General features: G+C 42.2%; 1 protein-coding gene across 12 annotated transcripts in view; it reads right to left on the bottom strand.

Annotated features, from left to right (window-relative positions):
- Positions 1-15,438, bottom strand: part of AGFG1 (ArfGAP with FG repeats 1) — a 1,171,945-nt gene that overhangs the window by 689,140 nt on the left and 467,367 nt on the right. For all 12 annotated transcript variants that reach the window (XM_069618220.1, XM_069618222.1, XM_069618215.1 and 9 more), the window contains one exon: positions 7,983-8,192. In XM_069618220.1, coding sequence (XP_069474321.1) covers positions 7,983-8,192 — 210 coding nt within the window. The remainder of the gene's footprint in view (positions 1-7,982; positions 8,193-15,438) is intronic.

Raw genomic sequence — 15,438 nt, 5'->3', positions numbered from 1 at the left:
TTCCAGATACTGAGTGATTCTGCCCCCCCCCACCAGGGTCTTGTGGGTTAAGGCCCCAAAGCGGCTGCAGCAGTGGCTGAGGAGGTAGTAGCCGCTGCTGTGGCTGATCTAGCACCTCTCCCTTTTCCACCACAAAAGGGTTTTCTTTGCTGTCCCCTCTGACTGGCCTGCCCTCTCCCTTTCCCAAAAGAAGAATAGAAGCGAAAAGGGCGACACTTCCAGGAAGATGACCCTGCGTATGAGTGCTGTTGAGGTTGCCTTATAGCAGCACCGAGTGATTTTGATGCCAGTTTCAAGGGCTGCAGCTTTTCCAAACTCTCGTCCGTCTTCCTGCCAAACAACCTCAAGCCGTCAAAGGTCATAATAAGTAACCTGGATTGTACATCAGATGGGAAACCATATTTTCTTAGCCATGCAAATCTACGCAAGACTGCGCTAGACGCCATGGATCTGCTTATACTCTCGGCAGTATCCAGTCCTGACTCGAGGCACTCCTCCATAGCCTCCTTCCAATCCTTCACTATCGCCAAGAAACCATCCCGCTCCTCGCCCTCCGGGATGTGATCAGCCGCTGCATCTAAACAGCACCACAGTGTGTAAGTGAACCTAGCTAATGTACAAGTCACATTAGTAGACTTGAGGGCCATACTACCAGAAGTAAAAGCCTTCCTCGCCCAGGCCTCAATCTTTTTATCGTCCCTGTCAGGGGGCATAGAGGGATAAGCCGACTGTATTTGCAGTCGCAGCTTGAATTACCAAACTTTCTGGTGAAGGATGCTTAGATAAACATACTGGATCCAAGGGAGCAGGTCTATACTTTCCTACAAACGTATTTACAGCTGGTAGAGATTCAGGTGTCTCCCAATTTGTCATAATTCTCTTTTGAAGAGCTTTGTGGAATGGAAGGACTGGGTCTTTCTGAGGTCATCTAATATCTCTACTGTCATCCTGGTCATAACTCAGGGACACTGTCTTCCACCCCATAAAATTGATCACTCTTCCCATGAGGTTCCTTTACCCCGGTTCAGCATGGTCTGTGGGGTCAGGCCTTTCAAAATCTACCTCAGGTGAGGTATCTAGGCCACTGGCCGATTGTAGGCAGTCAAAGATCTGACATTTTTGAATTAGGATCTACCAGTTCCTCAGGGACTTCTCTTGTCCCAAATCGAACACCAGCTGATGTAATTTCCTCATCAGAGGTTTGTTTCTCAAAAATAGCAGACAGACTTAAAAAAGTCTTGCCTGGGCTGAGGGTGGAACATTTTTTTCTGGTAAAGGTGGAACAGACCTAGCCTTAGCCATAGTTGTCATCTTGGGAACCGGTATGAAAGATTTCGAAGGAATCCCCGAGGTCATCGAGGATGGCTTCGATATAGAGTAAGGGTTCGAGACCGAGGCCGAAGGCATTGACGCCATTTTTGGCTTTGACAGCGTCAAAGGCCGAATCGATAGCCGATTTCGACGATGAGGACACCATTTTGTCCTCAGGCACAGGTTTCTGTAAAGTCTCATGAGGCGCTGGAGAATCATCGTCCGATGAAACCCTCGACTTTTTGTCAGATTTAGTGTGAGACGTTTTGGATTTCCCTCTATCACCTTTAAAGTGGACAGGGGCATGCTCTTCATGCAGCTTTTTTGAGGGGGTCGGGGCCATCTTCGCAACATTTTTTAGCATTGAAGCCCTAAAGGCCCCCCATTTCTTTGGGGAATCCTGCTTCGAAGGACAAGAAATTAACCTTCTGTCGGGTGAGGAGGAAGAGGACGAAGATCTAGGACATCGCTTTTTTGATTTTTTTCAAGATAAGGAAGAGGACTTCCTTGAGCGACTTTTCGACCTTGATCGCTTCGACTCATGACGAGATTTAGATCTCGATTCTCTTGAGTCTTTTAGCAGACTTGAAAGACTGTTCCCACCACCACTAGCTTACCTTGACGTTCCTTAAGAGCCTTGTTTGACATCGCCTGACACGACCCGCACTCGTCGACTCGGTGATCAGGGCTAAGGCACCAAAGACCGTTGCGGTGAGGATCCGTAATGGACATTTTTCTTCTGCATTTGAGACTCGTTTTAAAACCCGTCTTGGGTGTTGCCGGGGTTGAGGAAGACAACATTCCTCGATGAGAAAAACTGACGCGCCTTTTTTGATACACGAAGCAGAAGCTCGGAAAAACAGAACTAAACCAACGGGCACAGCTCGAGACGTTTATACAACAGATGACGTTGACGCTCGATGGTGTCCTTTGAGGGACCAACCTACGCGGCCTCGAGCACAGCGCCCTCTGGCGAAAATGCGTCCGAAAGAAGCAGCAAGCTGACGAATATATCTAAGATGAGGAATACGTGGGAGGACACAATCCATTCGAACAATGTTTTTGTTTTGTGTCTGAAAAGGTGAACATTGTATAGAGTGGTGTCACAGTAAATATACTGAATTGTGTACCATGTCTGTAAAAGATGTACATAGTACTCCTCTAATAACTCTCTAATAACTATACACAAGCCCAAATGGTTCCCTTTGCCAATGTGTGTGTTTTTAACAGGCCTTCAGTGCAAGGACATGTGTACTATTTATAAATCATAAATCAAGTAGCTGAAGTCATACTTGATTAGAAAGGTGTATTGCACCAGTCACACATTTACAACTGAAATTAAGCCATTAACTCTTGGAAAACTATTTAGAAAAAGCACGGGAAGGCTAATGTTCGATGCTACAGCTTAATAAAGCTAATTTAAGGAGATCCTAGCAGGATGCATTTTGGGCAGGGGGGGGTGTAGCGGGTGGAATTGGCCATAGGGCTTAGCATGGCCAAGGGCAATCAATAGGTGGGTAAGTAATATACACCCCCAGGCTGTGTAGCCCTCCTCACCCACAGACTGTGTAAGCCTCCTCACATCCCATCTCCCTTCCTGCTGTATACCAGTGCAATAGTTTCCGCTTATAGGTGGAGTTTTTGCCACACCTAATGGCCAAACTACAAGGAGGGTGTCGTTTTAGATGCCGAACACAGATCAGTAGCTGTATGAAAAAGGTACACATACCGTAGCATAGCCAGAGGACTCATTAGCAGAATGTAAAAGTGCTCAAGCATGCAGACGTTGTGGAAGCAATACAAAATATACACATAGTATTCATAAAAGAGATAGTGGATATACATTAGAAGCTACCAGAAAGGTGCATGTACGATACCATAACCAAAGATTAGAAGAGAGGTACAGTTTCCAGGCTTTACTGATACTAGTCCACGAAGAAACAAAATGACTGTGGTGTGAAATATATCAAGGCCACTAATAGTATACATGAAGCAACACTATAGCTTGTTAATCCATGAGTGATTCATTTTTGAAGAGCATACCCTTAGAACTAAATCACTTTTAGAGGCTGACAAATTGACATTTTCAGAGAACAGCAATTTTCACAGGTGAGGCACCACATTTGCATGTATATATTAAGTGAAGCTGGGATGTGAGTCAATCTACAGTCTCTGCACTTGAAACATTGCTTCCCAGTTCTTCTTATAGAGCAAGGTACAATTGTTTGTGAATGTTTGACGATTATGAACTAAAACAAAATATCTACGACATGATTATTCAACTGAGGAAAAAGGAGTTAGGAGGTGTTCTGTATAGAATGAATCGCTCTGCTTTATTGAGTAGGGCTGATAAAGTCAGATTGGTCTCCTTGCATCAAAAGAAATATACATATTGGCTCTGTTCTTATAAACAGGACGTAGGTAATGTTAATTGGAAGATGATTTTTAACCTGCTCGGGTCGAATGACAAAAGGTTCTGGTACCTGTATAGGAAGTATCTTTGGGTGGCAGAGGTTAATTCAGTCCCTGCATCTAAATGGGTTGCCCATATCATAAAATTATATTTTGATGAGGGTGTAAATGGACCTAGTCTGGAGGCTTTGGTTTAGGGCTTAAACCCTCTAGTGCCCCCAGCCTAGAAGGCATTGCTAATGTTATTAAGCGCAACCCCTCCAGGTGGGTGCAGCTTTTATTAAGTTTATTCGCCTCAATTTGGAATGATGGCATTATACCCGATAGCTGGTGCAAATCGATACTTGCTACTGTGATTAAAAAGGGAGCCAGGATAGAGCCCTACAAGTATCGCCTACTGGCGATAATAGATTCATGTCGAAAAATTATTTTTCATGCTCCTGCTGGACAGACTCAATAGATGGATACAGGAGAATAAGCCGCTCTCACATTAGCAAACTGTTTTCAGAACTGGATATAGTACAATTGATAATATTTTGACTCTCCATTATCTCATCTCTAATATCCGCCATACACTCAGGAGAGTTATATCGGCTACAAAGGAGCTTTCGATTGCGTAAATCGAGAGAGACTCTGGGAGAAACTGCAGGGATGGGGCCTTTGCCCCCGATTACTAAATTCCATTAAATTCATGTACACTACAACCACAGTGGCGTTCGCCTTGATATTGGGGGTACTCTCACAGGGCAAACCGACACGAATAGTCGTTTGATACAGGACTGTCATGGTACCTTTCTTATATAATCTATATGTCGCTGAAATGGATGTCACGCTTAGTGTCGCCCGCAGTTTCCTGGGTGAAGGGATAGAGTGGTTATCCAATGTGGATGACACCATTATCCTCGATTCCACCCCTATTGGTCAAAAAAGATCATTAGATGCTTTATACAAGTATGCCTTTAGGAACAATCTTACCATCAACCTTACGAAAATCAAGGTGATGATCATTGGGGCCAAGGCTCGTAGTAAGAATAACTTAGTTGGACAATTAATTGAGTTTCATTCGAGGCGATGGACCACTACCCCGATCTTGACGTTCCAATTGTTAGTAAACCTGCCACAATGATTTATGAGAAGGCCCTTATTGGGAAAATTGTGAATAAGTGGAATGCTATTCAAAAAAGGTTCCTTTCTAGGAAGGGGGCAAGACACTCGCCTGAGGGCTACATGCAGATGTACAAGATAAGTATCATCCCCAGTGGTCTTTATGGGTTGGCTGGGAAATACGTACTATGACCTGATAAGTTGGAGGGGAAGTTAAGGTTAGCAGTTCTGAGACTTCCAAGATCAGTTCCTGTAGAACCATTAGATGTGATTTGAGACTCACCTTGCTCAATACATTATGGAAAATTCAACAGTGTAAACTTTTTTTTAAAGATCACTTGCACATAGGCTACTCAGGATACATTTATGGGGTGTTATCGCTAGAGCTTATGAAGACATTAATACTAACCCTTTGTTGAATGATCCAAGTGCCTCATCTGAGGCTTTCTTGCAGGGATTTGTTTGACCACCCGTAGCCCCCCTACCCACCCCAGTAGAACTAAATATATTATAGAACAAAATTAATTGATGGACGGATTCCTTTTGAAATTTAAAATCAATTCAGGGCTTTACATTTGGAAAGCTGTGTGATTATAAATTCTGAGGTAATGTCCAAACATTTTATCCTAGGTTTACCTTTAACCATTCTCCCCTGTAATGAGTTTTTGATGCTTGGACCGGTATCCCCTTTGAGGAAAGAAAGTGCTGCTATTGTAAATGTGAAGTAGAAACAGCAAGGCACTTGCTTACAGAATGCTATATTTTATTGCCCTATTACCTTGAGGGTAATATGAATTTAGTTAGTTGCCCATCCAGGATATCACATGACGAATTTTGGTTGGCAGTTTATTCGGCCAGATCGCTGGTTATTAATGGAGTAGCATACCATATTTGGAAGAGAGTAACTTGGGAGACAGATTGATGGTGGGCCATGTGGTGCCCCTTCTTTATTTGTTATAAGGCATCTGCCTGGAACTCATTTTATACATTGAGTACAATGTTAAATGTTTCTTAACCACTGAGTAATTGTATTTTATTTGACTGCTTTTTGGATGAATATTGTATGGATTTTATATCTTCATTAAGTATATATATATCTTGTATTGATATGTTGATTTTATTTGATAGTATTTACTCGTGTCCATTTGAATCAATTCACATACAAAATAAAAATTTATAAAAGCTAAAATACCCTGTTTTGTGGAACTGATTTGGATAGTACACAATTTCCATAATAACATGACAATATCTAAAAACAAAACTTCATTAAAGCATTTTATTAAAAAGGAGAATGATTCCAGCTTCACATTCTTCATCATCAAGTACAAAAGCAATAGAATATCTATTGGTGTGAGCTTAAAAGATGAAATCTGAAGTTTTCTACTGCATTTTAAAGCTTTAAATACACTCAAAACAGACCTATTGACTTATTTATGATGTGCATAAGTACCTTTGAAATTGCATAAGGAGAAACCAATTTCTTGTGCTAAAAAAGCACACCTGAAAATATTCTCACCATAGACAGGGGACATTTGGTCAGCTCGCTTCTGTATAGGACCCATTCACTCAAAAGGCCTACATAAAAGAACAGGTATTGGGCTAAACAATGGCAGCAGTATGTGAGGAGACATACCTCACTGTATAGTACTCTGCTGACTTCCACAGGAAGGTAAGACGATTTGTCCACAATCACTATCGTCCACTGTAAAAGCCAGGATATGAGTCTCAACACTTTCGCAACACACTCTTGAATTTGGCTACCTAATTAACTTTCCTGACTTACACTTTATGCTCTTTATTGGGGTGGCTGCTAGTTTTTACAAGCCTCATTTGGAGGAATTAAGCTTTCGACCAATATCATATTGTTGCTATGTTACTTTTTATAGCTTGCACTGTCTAATGAGGTACATGGTTTAATAGCACAGTAGGTGTTACTATCACAAAGGTTTTTATACACGCATGTTTATCAACCTAAGACAATGGAAAAGCTGAGTCTACCTTGCTGTAATTTGGTTCTCTGATCTGTCATACGAATGCAAATCTCTGTAATGAGTGTTCACCACACTGAGCTATCTTCTGAAAAATCGTGGCATTCAAATTTATTAATATACATTTCAACTTTCAGGACTGCACATGATCAATATATTACCCACAGAAGGGTGAGCTTACTACAGGAGTAGTGGTATATTGAACGGGCAAACTGAGGCAGATTTTCAAATTGAGCGCAAATGAAAAAGGAGCAGAGGAATGTCCTTTTTAAATGTTCACGCATTTCATAAATGTTCAAGCCAGCTTATTCCCAAAAGGTGACTTGCACATTTCGGGGTGGCTGAACAGTAGCGCAAAAGTGTTGCACAACCCCCTTAAATGCATTAGTGTTGGGAGCCTGCTTCCGACACAAATGTATTATAGACTCCCATGAATCAAGTGGGTGCTTGGAGCATATTTCAGGGTCACAGGCCCTCCTGTCACTGTGCAATCTGGTAAAAAAACATTTCTTTCTAGCCTTCAAAGAAGGCTAGAAATGCAAGTGGGAGAGCAGCTGTTACCACTGCTGCTTTCCACCTCACAAAATGCATGAAACTTTCAGAAATTATCCTATTGTGCATCAGAGTCTCCCCTGCGCCTAGTGCAAACATGTGCAAAGGAAAATAATTTGTTGCTGTACATGTAAAACACATTTGTAGATACAGGATGCGCATAGAAATGTGCATAAATCCCCAGTAATTTGCACAAATGAGCAAAGGGCATCTGAATGTGAGCTTCTAAGATGCACACATTGAGAGGCCCTTTGTGGATTTTGGTGCAACTTCTTTTGGCGCAAGTGATGAGGTGCTTTGGCAGTATGAGAATCTGGCCCTCTGTGTTCTATAGTGAATGCAGAAAGCTTTGCTGGGTTCATTGATAAGAATAGAATGTAGTTGTGAACATTCTGGCAGAAGGTTTAGAGCTTTAGCAGAGCACCATAAAACAACCTGACAGGTTTTGTAAATAATGGGCACTGGCTTCATTTAATTAGACAACCATGTCATACCCCCTCCGTCCCCGAGGTGTGGGCCTGGTGCACACGCCCCTTTTGCTCTCCCATAAAGTAATCTCTGGAGCAATTCTCAAGTTTGTTCAGGCAACTACATGAGAAATATTCACTTGCATACCTGGACCAGTGCTGAAGATATTGTCTAAATCTGCAAGAGCTGCATATTTATCCGCTGCAGGGAGGTTTGGTTTATTCGTTGCAACTTTACTGACAGTTGTTGCTGATGTGCTACTTTGAGCAGAATTGAATGATCCAAAATCAACACTAGAGGATTTTGGGAAGTTATCAAAATGAGCAAAATTAGCATTTGCTGAAGCAGCAGTTCCTCCTGAAAAAAAGAAAAAAAAATGCAATTAAATCTCAACAAAGCAAAAATCAAAAGGTCTAGAAAAAAATGACAGAATGGAAATAAACATTTTTATTCAAGTGTGATTTTCTTTTTTAATCCTTTATCATTACAAATGAAATGTGTCCATTATTAAATGATAATCAAAAGCACTAGATTAAGGATGCTACAGTTTATAAAAGACATGATTAACACATGGAGGAATTTCATTATGCTCAAAGATAATATATACACTGTGTGCAAATTACGTGCTATAAAACCTCATCATTCTGGATGTATTCACAGTTCCCCATCTGAAAGCGCTGCATGGTTTGGGTTCTTCATGTGTCATACAAATAGAGTTACTCACCGTAGTGACTAACGTACTCCTGCTACAGAGTCCCCCCCTTTCCTCCATACTTGTTGGACATTTCGTCCTTGGGGACGGGAATGGAGCACTTTTTGATAGCATTAAAAGAAAAAAAGTGTGTCCTGTATTTTTACGCAGGGCCAGTGCGTGTGGCTGTAGCCCAGACTTCCTGAGCCCCGCTCAGCGCATCGCCCTTTAGTCCTCTTCCATCGCCAAGGTCGGTAGACATTTTAGCAATAATAGAGAACGTTTTAGCGGGGAAGGTGGGCAGTGTATGGAGCAACGGGCACTGTGGACTAGGAGTAAGTTACTACGGTGAGTAACTTTATTTTAACTTGTGGGAGATTCACAAACACTGATGTACAGAAATGGGTGGAAGAGGTGCCTAAGAACAGCTTGACCAAACTGAGCATCCGCTCGTGAACTGAGGTCAAGACAATAATGTTTACAAAAAGCTGAGTAAGAGGCCCAGGTGGCTGCCTTAGCAATGGTTTCCCAAGGCACATAGCCTTGCACAAGGTGAGCATGTATGCCCTAGCAGGCCTGCACTCCGGTGTAGTGTGTAAGCTTGCGAAATGCAGTAAGATTTCCAGCGGTAAATACAGGCTTTAGAGGCCTGTCTCTCTTTAGGATTTCCCAATGTTACAAAATATGAGGAGGTCCTGAAGTCTTTAGTTCTACCTAGATAGAATTTGAGCGCTCTCCTAATATCAAAGTTGTGGTGAACCCACTCCGGATCCGATGAATGGAATGGGAAGAACACTGAAGGAAATTGACTGGTCAATGTGAAAATCGAGACAATTTTCAGCAGGAAGGGTGCGTGCAGAGTACTACCTTGACCTTATGGAACAAAAGAAAAGGTCCTACTATAGAAAGAGCCTGCAGTTCTCAGATTCTTTTAGCCGACGTAATGGCGACCAGAAAAAACACTTTAGGTGAGAATCTTTAAATCCACTGGTGCCATGGGCTCGAAAAAAATGACAAAGGGCATTGAGAACTACATTGAGGTCCCATTTTGCCCGAGGTATTCGATCAGGTGACAAAAGATGAAAAAGACCAGCAAGGTGACATTTTATTACCAGATTTGTGAGGGTAAAATAACAAGTCTGTGTTGAGGTAAGCCCCAATAGCAGACAAGTACGTTCGGCATGGGTGTATATGTATGCCGGTAGAGGCAAGGTCTGAAATTAAAGACAGGACACAGTTCATCAAAGCCTGGCAAGGATCCATCTGCCTGTCCAGACGCCAGTGACCGAATCAGAGCCATTTGCTCATGTATTGAGTCTGTGTGTAGGTTTTGGGCGCTGCTCGTAAGATGTGCATATTGTCCTCAGAGATTTAACTGAGCTAGGGACCTCGGGAACTAGGCTCTTAAGCCGAGGGATTGTGGGTAGGGATGCCACACTCATTCCTCATTCTGGTCTAAGAGTTTGGGAATCTCTGGCAACTGGATCGGAGGGAAGGCTGACGGGTGTTTGAACTCCGAAAACCAGAACCTGGCTGGCCAAATTGGGACAATGAGGATAAGGGAGGACTTGTAAAACCTCTGTATTTTTAGCAGAGCATGATGGATCAAGGTGGAGAGGGGGAAGAGGGGCGGAAAGGCCAACGCTGACATTCTGTCCCAAGAGATCTCGAGCGCGTTTCCCAGAGAGGCTAAGCCCTGGAGGCTTAAAGTGGGTTTCCTGTTGGAGAATGTTTCAAACCGGTCTACACTTAGTCCCCCACTGTGAAGAAATCTGGGACAGAACTTGAGCGGCCTGTGTGTTTCCCTTACCAGGTATATGGACTGCCAGAAGCCAAAGATTGTATTACACTGCACATTCCCAAACTTGAACAGCCACAAGTACTAGAGGCGTAGATTTGAACCGTTGGGTTGCAGATGTTGGGCTGAAAAGCTTTCAAGGCAAGACAAATCACTGGACGTTCAAGTTAGTTGATATGATGAACCCTGTCCAGGGAGGGCCACGAGTCGACCACCTCCAAATAGCTCAACGTTGCTCCCCAGCAGAGGAGAGCGGAGTCTTAACGTGATCTTTGGGGACAGATAAAAAAATTGTAGTTCCCACAGTAAGATTGGTGAAGTCCGACCTCCAACGGAGATCATTTGCCATTTCCCTAGACACAGAAATTGAGTGTCCAGGTCAGTCGTCTGGGACCAGGCCTGTCTGAGCATTAATTGGGTACGTCTCATCTTCAATCTCTCTAGAGGGAGGGTAAAGACGCAGAATGCCATAAGGCCCAGAAGCCTGTGAAACCACCATGCAGACATGTGGGTGGAACTGAGAAAAAGAGAGCACGTGCGCGATAGGTCTCTCATTCTGTTGCTTGTTAGAAAAACCCTGGTTTTAGATTGGGACTGCACAAGTGCTGCTAACGCTACTGCCTGGAACTTTTATTTTCGCATAACTTACAAAGAAACACTGCGAGCGTTGTGGAATTGGACAGGCTCTTGTTTCTTTAAAGAGGGCTTGTCTCCCCTGGGCACGTGATACTGGTCCAAGACAAAACCCATGCACAGCCACCCTTGTGGCGTTAAATCCTGGAGCTGTCAGGGCTGGAGCCACAGTTTTGCTGTTTGGCTGTGAGCTGTGGCAACAGTACACTGCATCGTCCACGGAACTGACTAGACATACATCATCTGCGCGGTTCAAATACAGGAAAATATCTTAGTAATACAAGCCTTATAACTTATCCACATCGGCACCCTAAGATCATTGCCATGGGCTACAAGTACAAAAGGGTGTAATTCTGTTTCCAGACCCTTTACTCGGTGGCCTCCTAATCTGGTTTAGGAATACTAGACTACATTTTTGTTCAGTCTGGTAAATCTACTATTTAGCCTGGATTGGACTTCTTCTGTGGGACAGACAGCTTGGGGCCCTCCTATTACCACCTAACCAACACAGGTTTACAGGGTGAGGGAGGAGAGGCGGGCTCTGGCAGCTCCTCAAGCTGTCGGGCGTGCCTTACCCTGCAACTGTGGGACATATTACCTTTTGGAAGTGGGCAAGGTTAATCGGGGACATAGTATTCATTTCTGCCTTGTTGTTTAATTTGATTAGAATCTGTGAAGCTGCGAGTCTCTCTCTTCCCCCAGGTTTTACTGATGGATATATACATCTATCGTATGGTTTGGGGGTTGCAAATATCACTTCCCCCTCAAACCTGGTTTTTATTTATTCCCATTCAGGAGTATGACTTTTTTTCTTTATCTCTAATGAGTTTTTATGAGTTAATAATAAAGTGCAATTGTGTGCGGTTTTAACTGTTGGGTAGAGATATATAACGTGATCAAGCGGTCTGTGTACCGTGAAACGCGTTGTTTTCTGGTCTTTTTTCCTTACCATGCTGACAAAGAATAAAGCATTGTCAGTCTGGATTAACATTGGTGTGTTTTTACCTCTTTGTAGAGAGCTATTCAGGCTTTCTCTACTGTTCTTGGGAGTGCATTTCCGCTGACTTTTTTCCCGGTTCTATCTTGGATCTGGGAATTGGTTTTTTTTCTTCAAATATATATATATATATATAAAACACATGTAAATTGAGGGTTGTAACACTACAAAAAAACCCCTACAAAACATGCCAAAAGTATTCCCAGCACTCAAGACCAAAACACCTTCTTACAAAATGCTTCGTTTTTATTCTTTATAAAAACAAACAACCAACTGTGCAAATGTGCAAAAAAGGGTAGGTATAAGTCAGAAACCTCCCCATGGCAAGCAGGTTAAACAACACTCACCCCCCAGGGTGGAAAAATCGCCACGCGTTCCGCCTGGATCTACCAAGCTTCCTCAGGCTGATCAAACTCCACATCCGTGTAAACACATCCCATTTAAAACTTAAGGAAAGCAACTCGAGCGGGCAGCTCCTCCCCCCTCTCATTATCTCCGATCATGTGATCGCTTAATGCCGCATTGAAAAGTGTATAGAGCGGGCCGCCATGATGGAATGACTACATAGTCATTGTGTTCACTATGAACACAGCGCACTGGCCATAAATTAAATGCCATTTTGATATGCGAGTAAATTGGCAAAGAGCTCCTTGCTCCACGTTGCATCTCCTTATTTAAAAACATAAATTTCTTATACATCTACTTGTGTTTAGTTGCGCTAGTGCACCTTTCTATAACATGGGTAAACCTTATCTACATTGACAAGAGTTCACCCACTACGTCCCTGGGTTTGTAGTGTGTTATTCTAAAAGCCAAGTACGGCACAACACCAAATTCATTAAACATCAAAGCACTCCTTTGTGGATGTAGGACTTAGTGCCCTCTAGTGGATGAAAGCTGTATTTGTGTTGATTTTATCTTATTATATAAAGCTTTCACATGCTTTGAAATAATTTCCACTGTGATTGCATATGTCTATAAAATACATATCCATTTGGATGCTCAATCTTATTTACATAAAAACATGTATTTACCACTACAGTTATAGTTACTGGACGTGACTAGTAAATGCTAAAAGGAACAATATTCAATTAATGATCTTATGCAGCAAGCCACAGTATATATACAGAAACTATTCAAAGTGCAAGTGCTTAAAGTCTTCAATTTTCAACATCATATTGGGCAATACATTGCTAATGTAGTCAACCCTAAATTGTGATGTAATGCTCCTCACCTGTAGCTTAATGCTACACATTAGAATACATAAATCCCTTTTACCAGCAGGGAGAATGTCAAGGTTACAACCCGAGGTTCTATAATTGCATGCACTTCCAACGATAATCATCCAATCTACTGCAGAAATACAAACATCTCTGAATCAATATTGAGTCCATTAGGTCTTAATGTATCAAATTTGCAAATTAGAGATGCCTCTAATTGTCTGAGTTTCAGTTCTCGATTTCCCAATCTCTTGGGTTGTGGTACATGGGCAAGACCAACAAATGACATTTCCTCCACATTACCACCATGTTTCTCCATAAAGTGTCCTGTCAAAGGGTTGTTTGTATCTCCATTCTTAATGGCTCTGTAGTGTTGGAGAATCCTGAGCTTGAGCAGATACATATATATATATTTTCCCATCAACACTCCACAGCTACCACTACCACCCCAAACAAAAAAGATGCCACAACACAGGTCATTGATGCCATCACTGACGCCATCACATCTTTAGCCCCTTTCTTTTATGTCAGCTAAGCAACCATAACTCGCACCACCAACGTGCACTGCTAAGACTAACACCCACAATATCAAAGATGACATGACAAATGTCATTGATGACATCACTGATGACATTACATGTGGAAATAATACCACTTTACAATGCCTACCTGCAATGGGGTTGTGTGTCTTATGTTGGTAGCAAGATGTGAGGGGTGTTTATGTAATGGTAAACATGCATTAACTAGTTAACAATGCAAAACTGCATATACACTTGTAGTAGAAACAATACATATGTGGATCCACAATTCATACAAATTAGCAGCACACACAGGGCTGTCAAATGAAGGAACAAATAAACAGGCTCCTCACCAAAATGTTAATGGCATTAAAGTTTATATTCCTGTATGCAAACTAAGTCTGTGTTGGATGCCTCTTATTGCCCCATGCATGTGTACCATGATCTGTGAGCATACCCTAAGGCATGTACTTTCAGAACATATGAGAAGGTCAACATTTTCATGTACAGCACCTTGTGAATTTTTATATTGTCATTGTTAGTGCAGAAAACCATATAGCCTACATTTTTCAATGATACAATGTAAGTAAGCCCGACATGTGATGTCATCAATGACATTTGTCATGTCATCTTTGATTTCATGGGTGTTAGTCTTAGCATTGCACAGTGGTGGTGGTGCGAGTTATGGTTGCTTAGCTGGCAAAAAAGAAAGGGGCTAAAGATGTGATGGCGTCAGTGATGGCATCAATGACATGTGTTGTGGCATCTTTTTTGTTTGGGGTGGTAGCTGTGGAGAGTGTTGATGGGGAAAAATGGGTGATTAGCCTACCATAATTCCCGTATTTCAGGGGTTTTTAGATTTTACTTTTATTCACAATGTCCTTTTGTACAACGTTTTTGTGCAGAATGGCATAGGTTTTTAACTGGACAACTTAACCATAACGTCCCTTTAACAAAGTTTTTTTTGTAGTGAATTTTGGACATTTTTAGTAGGGCAATGTAACCGTAATGTCCCTTAGGGAAATGTTTTTTGAATGATTTGCATAGGGTGACAGTACCGAAAGTGATCAATAACATAAGGTCACCAAAACTTTTATTGAGCATTTAGAAGGGTTTCAATTGTAACACATAAGCAGACTGTAAAGCTACATTTGACTTCACTGCTCATCTGTCTACGAATTGCACTGTAGCATATGCAGTTGCACAGCATCGCCACATGGTGCAGAACTCACACACTTCACAATGGTACGAGTGAGTCGTTCACAGTGCGGAAGGACATTGCATAGTGTTGGACGAACTTGTAACTGAAAAAATTCCCGTGCACAACTGAACAGGGCAAGTTTACACGACAACAGAAGCAAGAGTGCATATCGAGGTATTTTATTCAGTGAATCCTATTGCACCCTAAAAAAAGGGGGCCGATTGCCATTGCCAGTACAGATTTTGCGACACTAACCCATTGCACCAACAAAAAAAAATATTTTTTATCTTCAACTGGAACGCCTCTGGCGTTTCCGATTGAAACAAATCCTTTTCCAAGATGGCCACCATTTAAAGGGAAAGCAGCCATTGCATGCAAAGCCTTTTTTCGCTTTCCATTACAGATGCCAGAAAGTAAGAAAGGGAAACGTAGGACCGTAGTGCGCGAAGGTGGTTTGTATTTGTTCTAAAATGTGTGGTTACGAGCAACACCTGTAACAACAAGGCAATGCCTGGTGGACATGGCGACTGCAACGCAATGTTTTA

The sequence above is a fragment of the Ambystoma mexicanum genome, chromosome 10, assembly GCF_040938575.1.
Source record: "Ambystoma mexicanum isolate Mex_15411 chromosome 10, UKY_AmexF1_1, whole genome shotgun sequence".
Taxonomy (NCBI): Eukaryota; Metazoa; Chordata; class Amphibia; order Caudata; family Ambystomatidae; genus Ambystoma; species Ambystoma mexicanum.
This window is presented reverse-complemented; position numbering and strand designations above follow the sequence as displayed.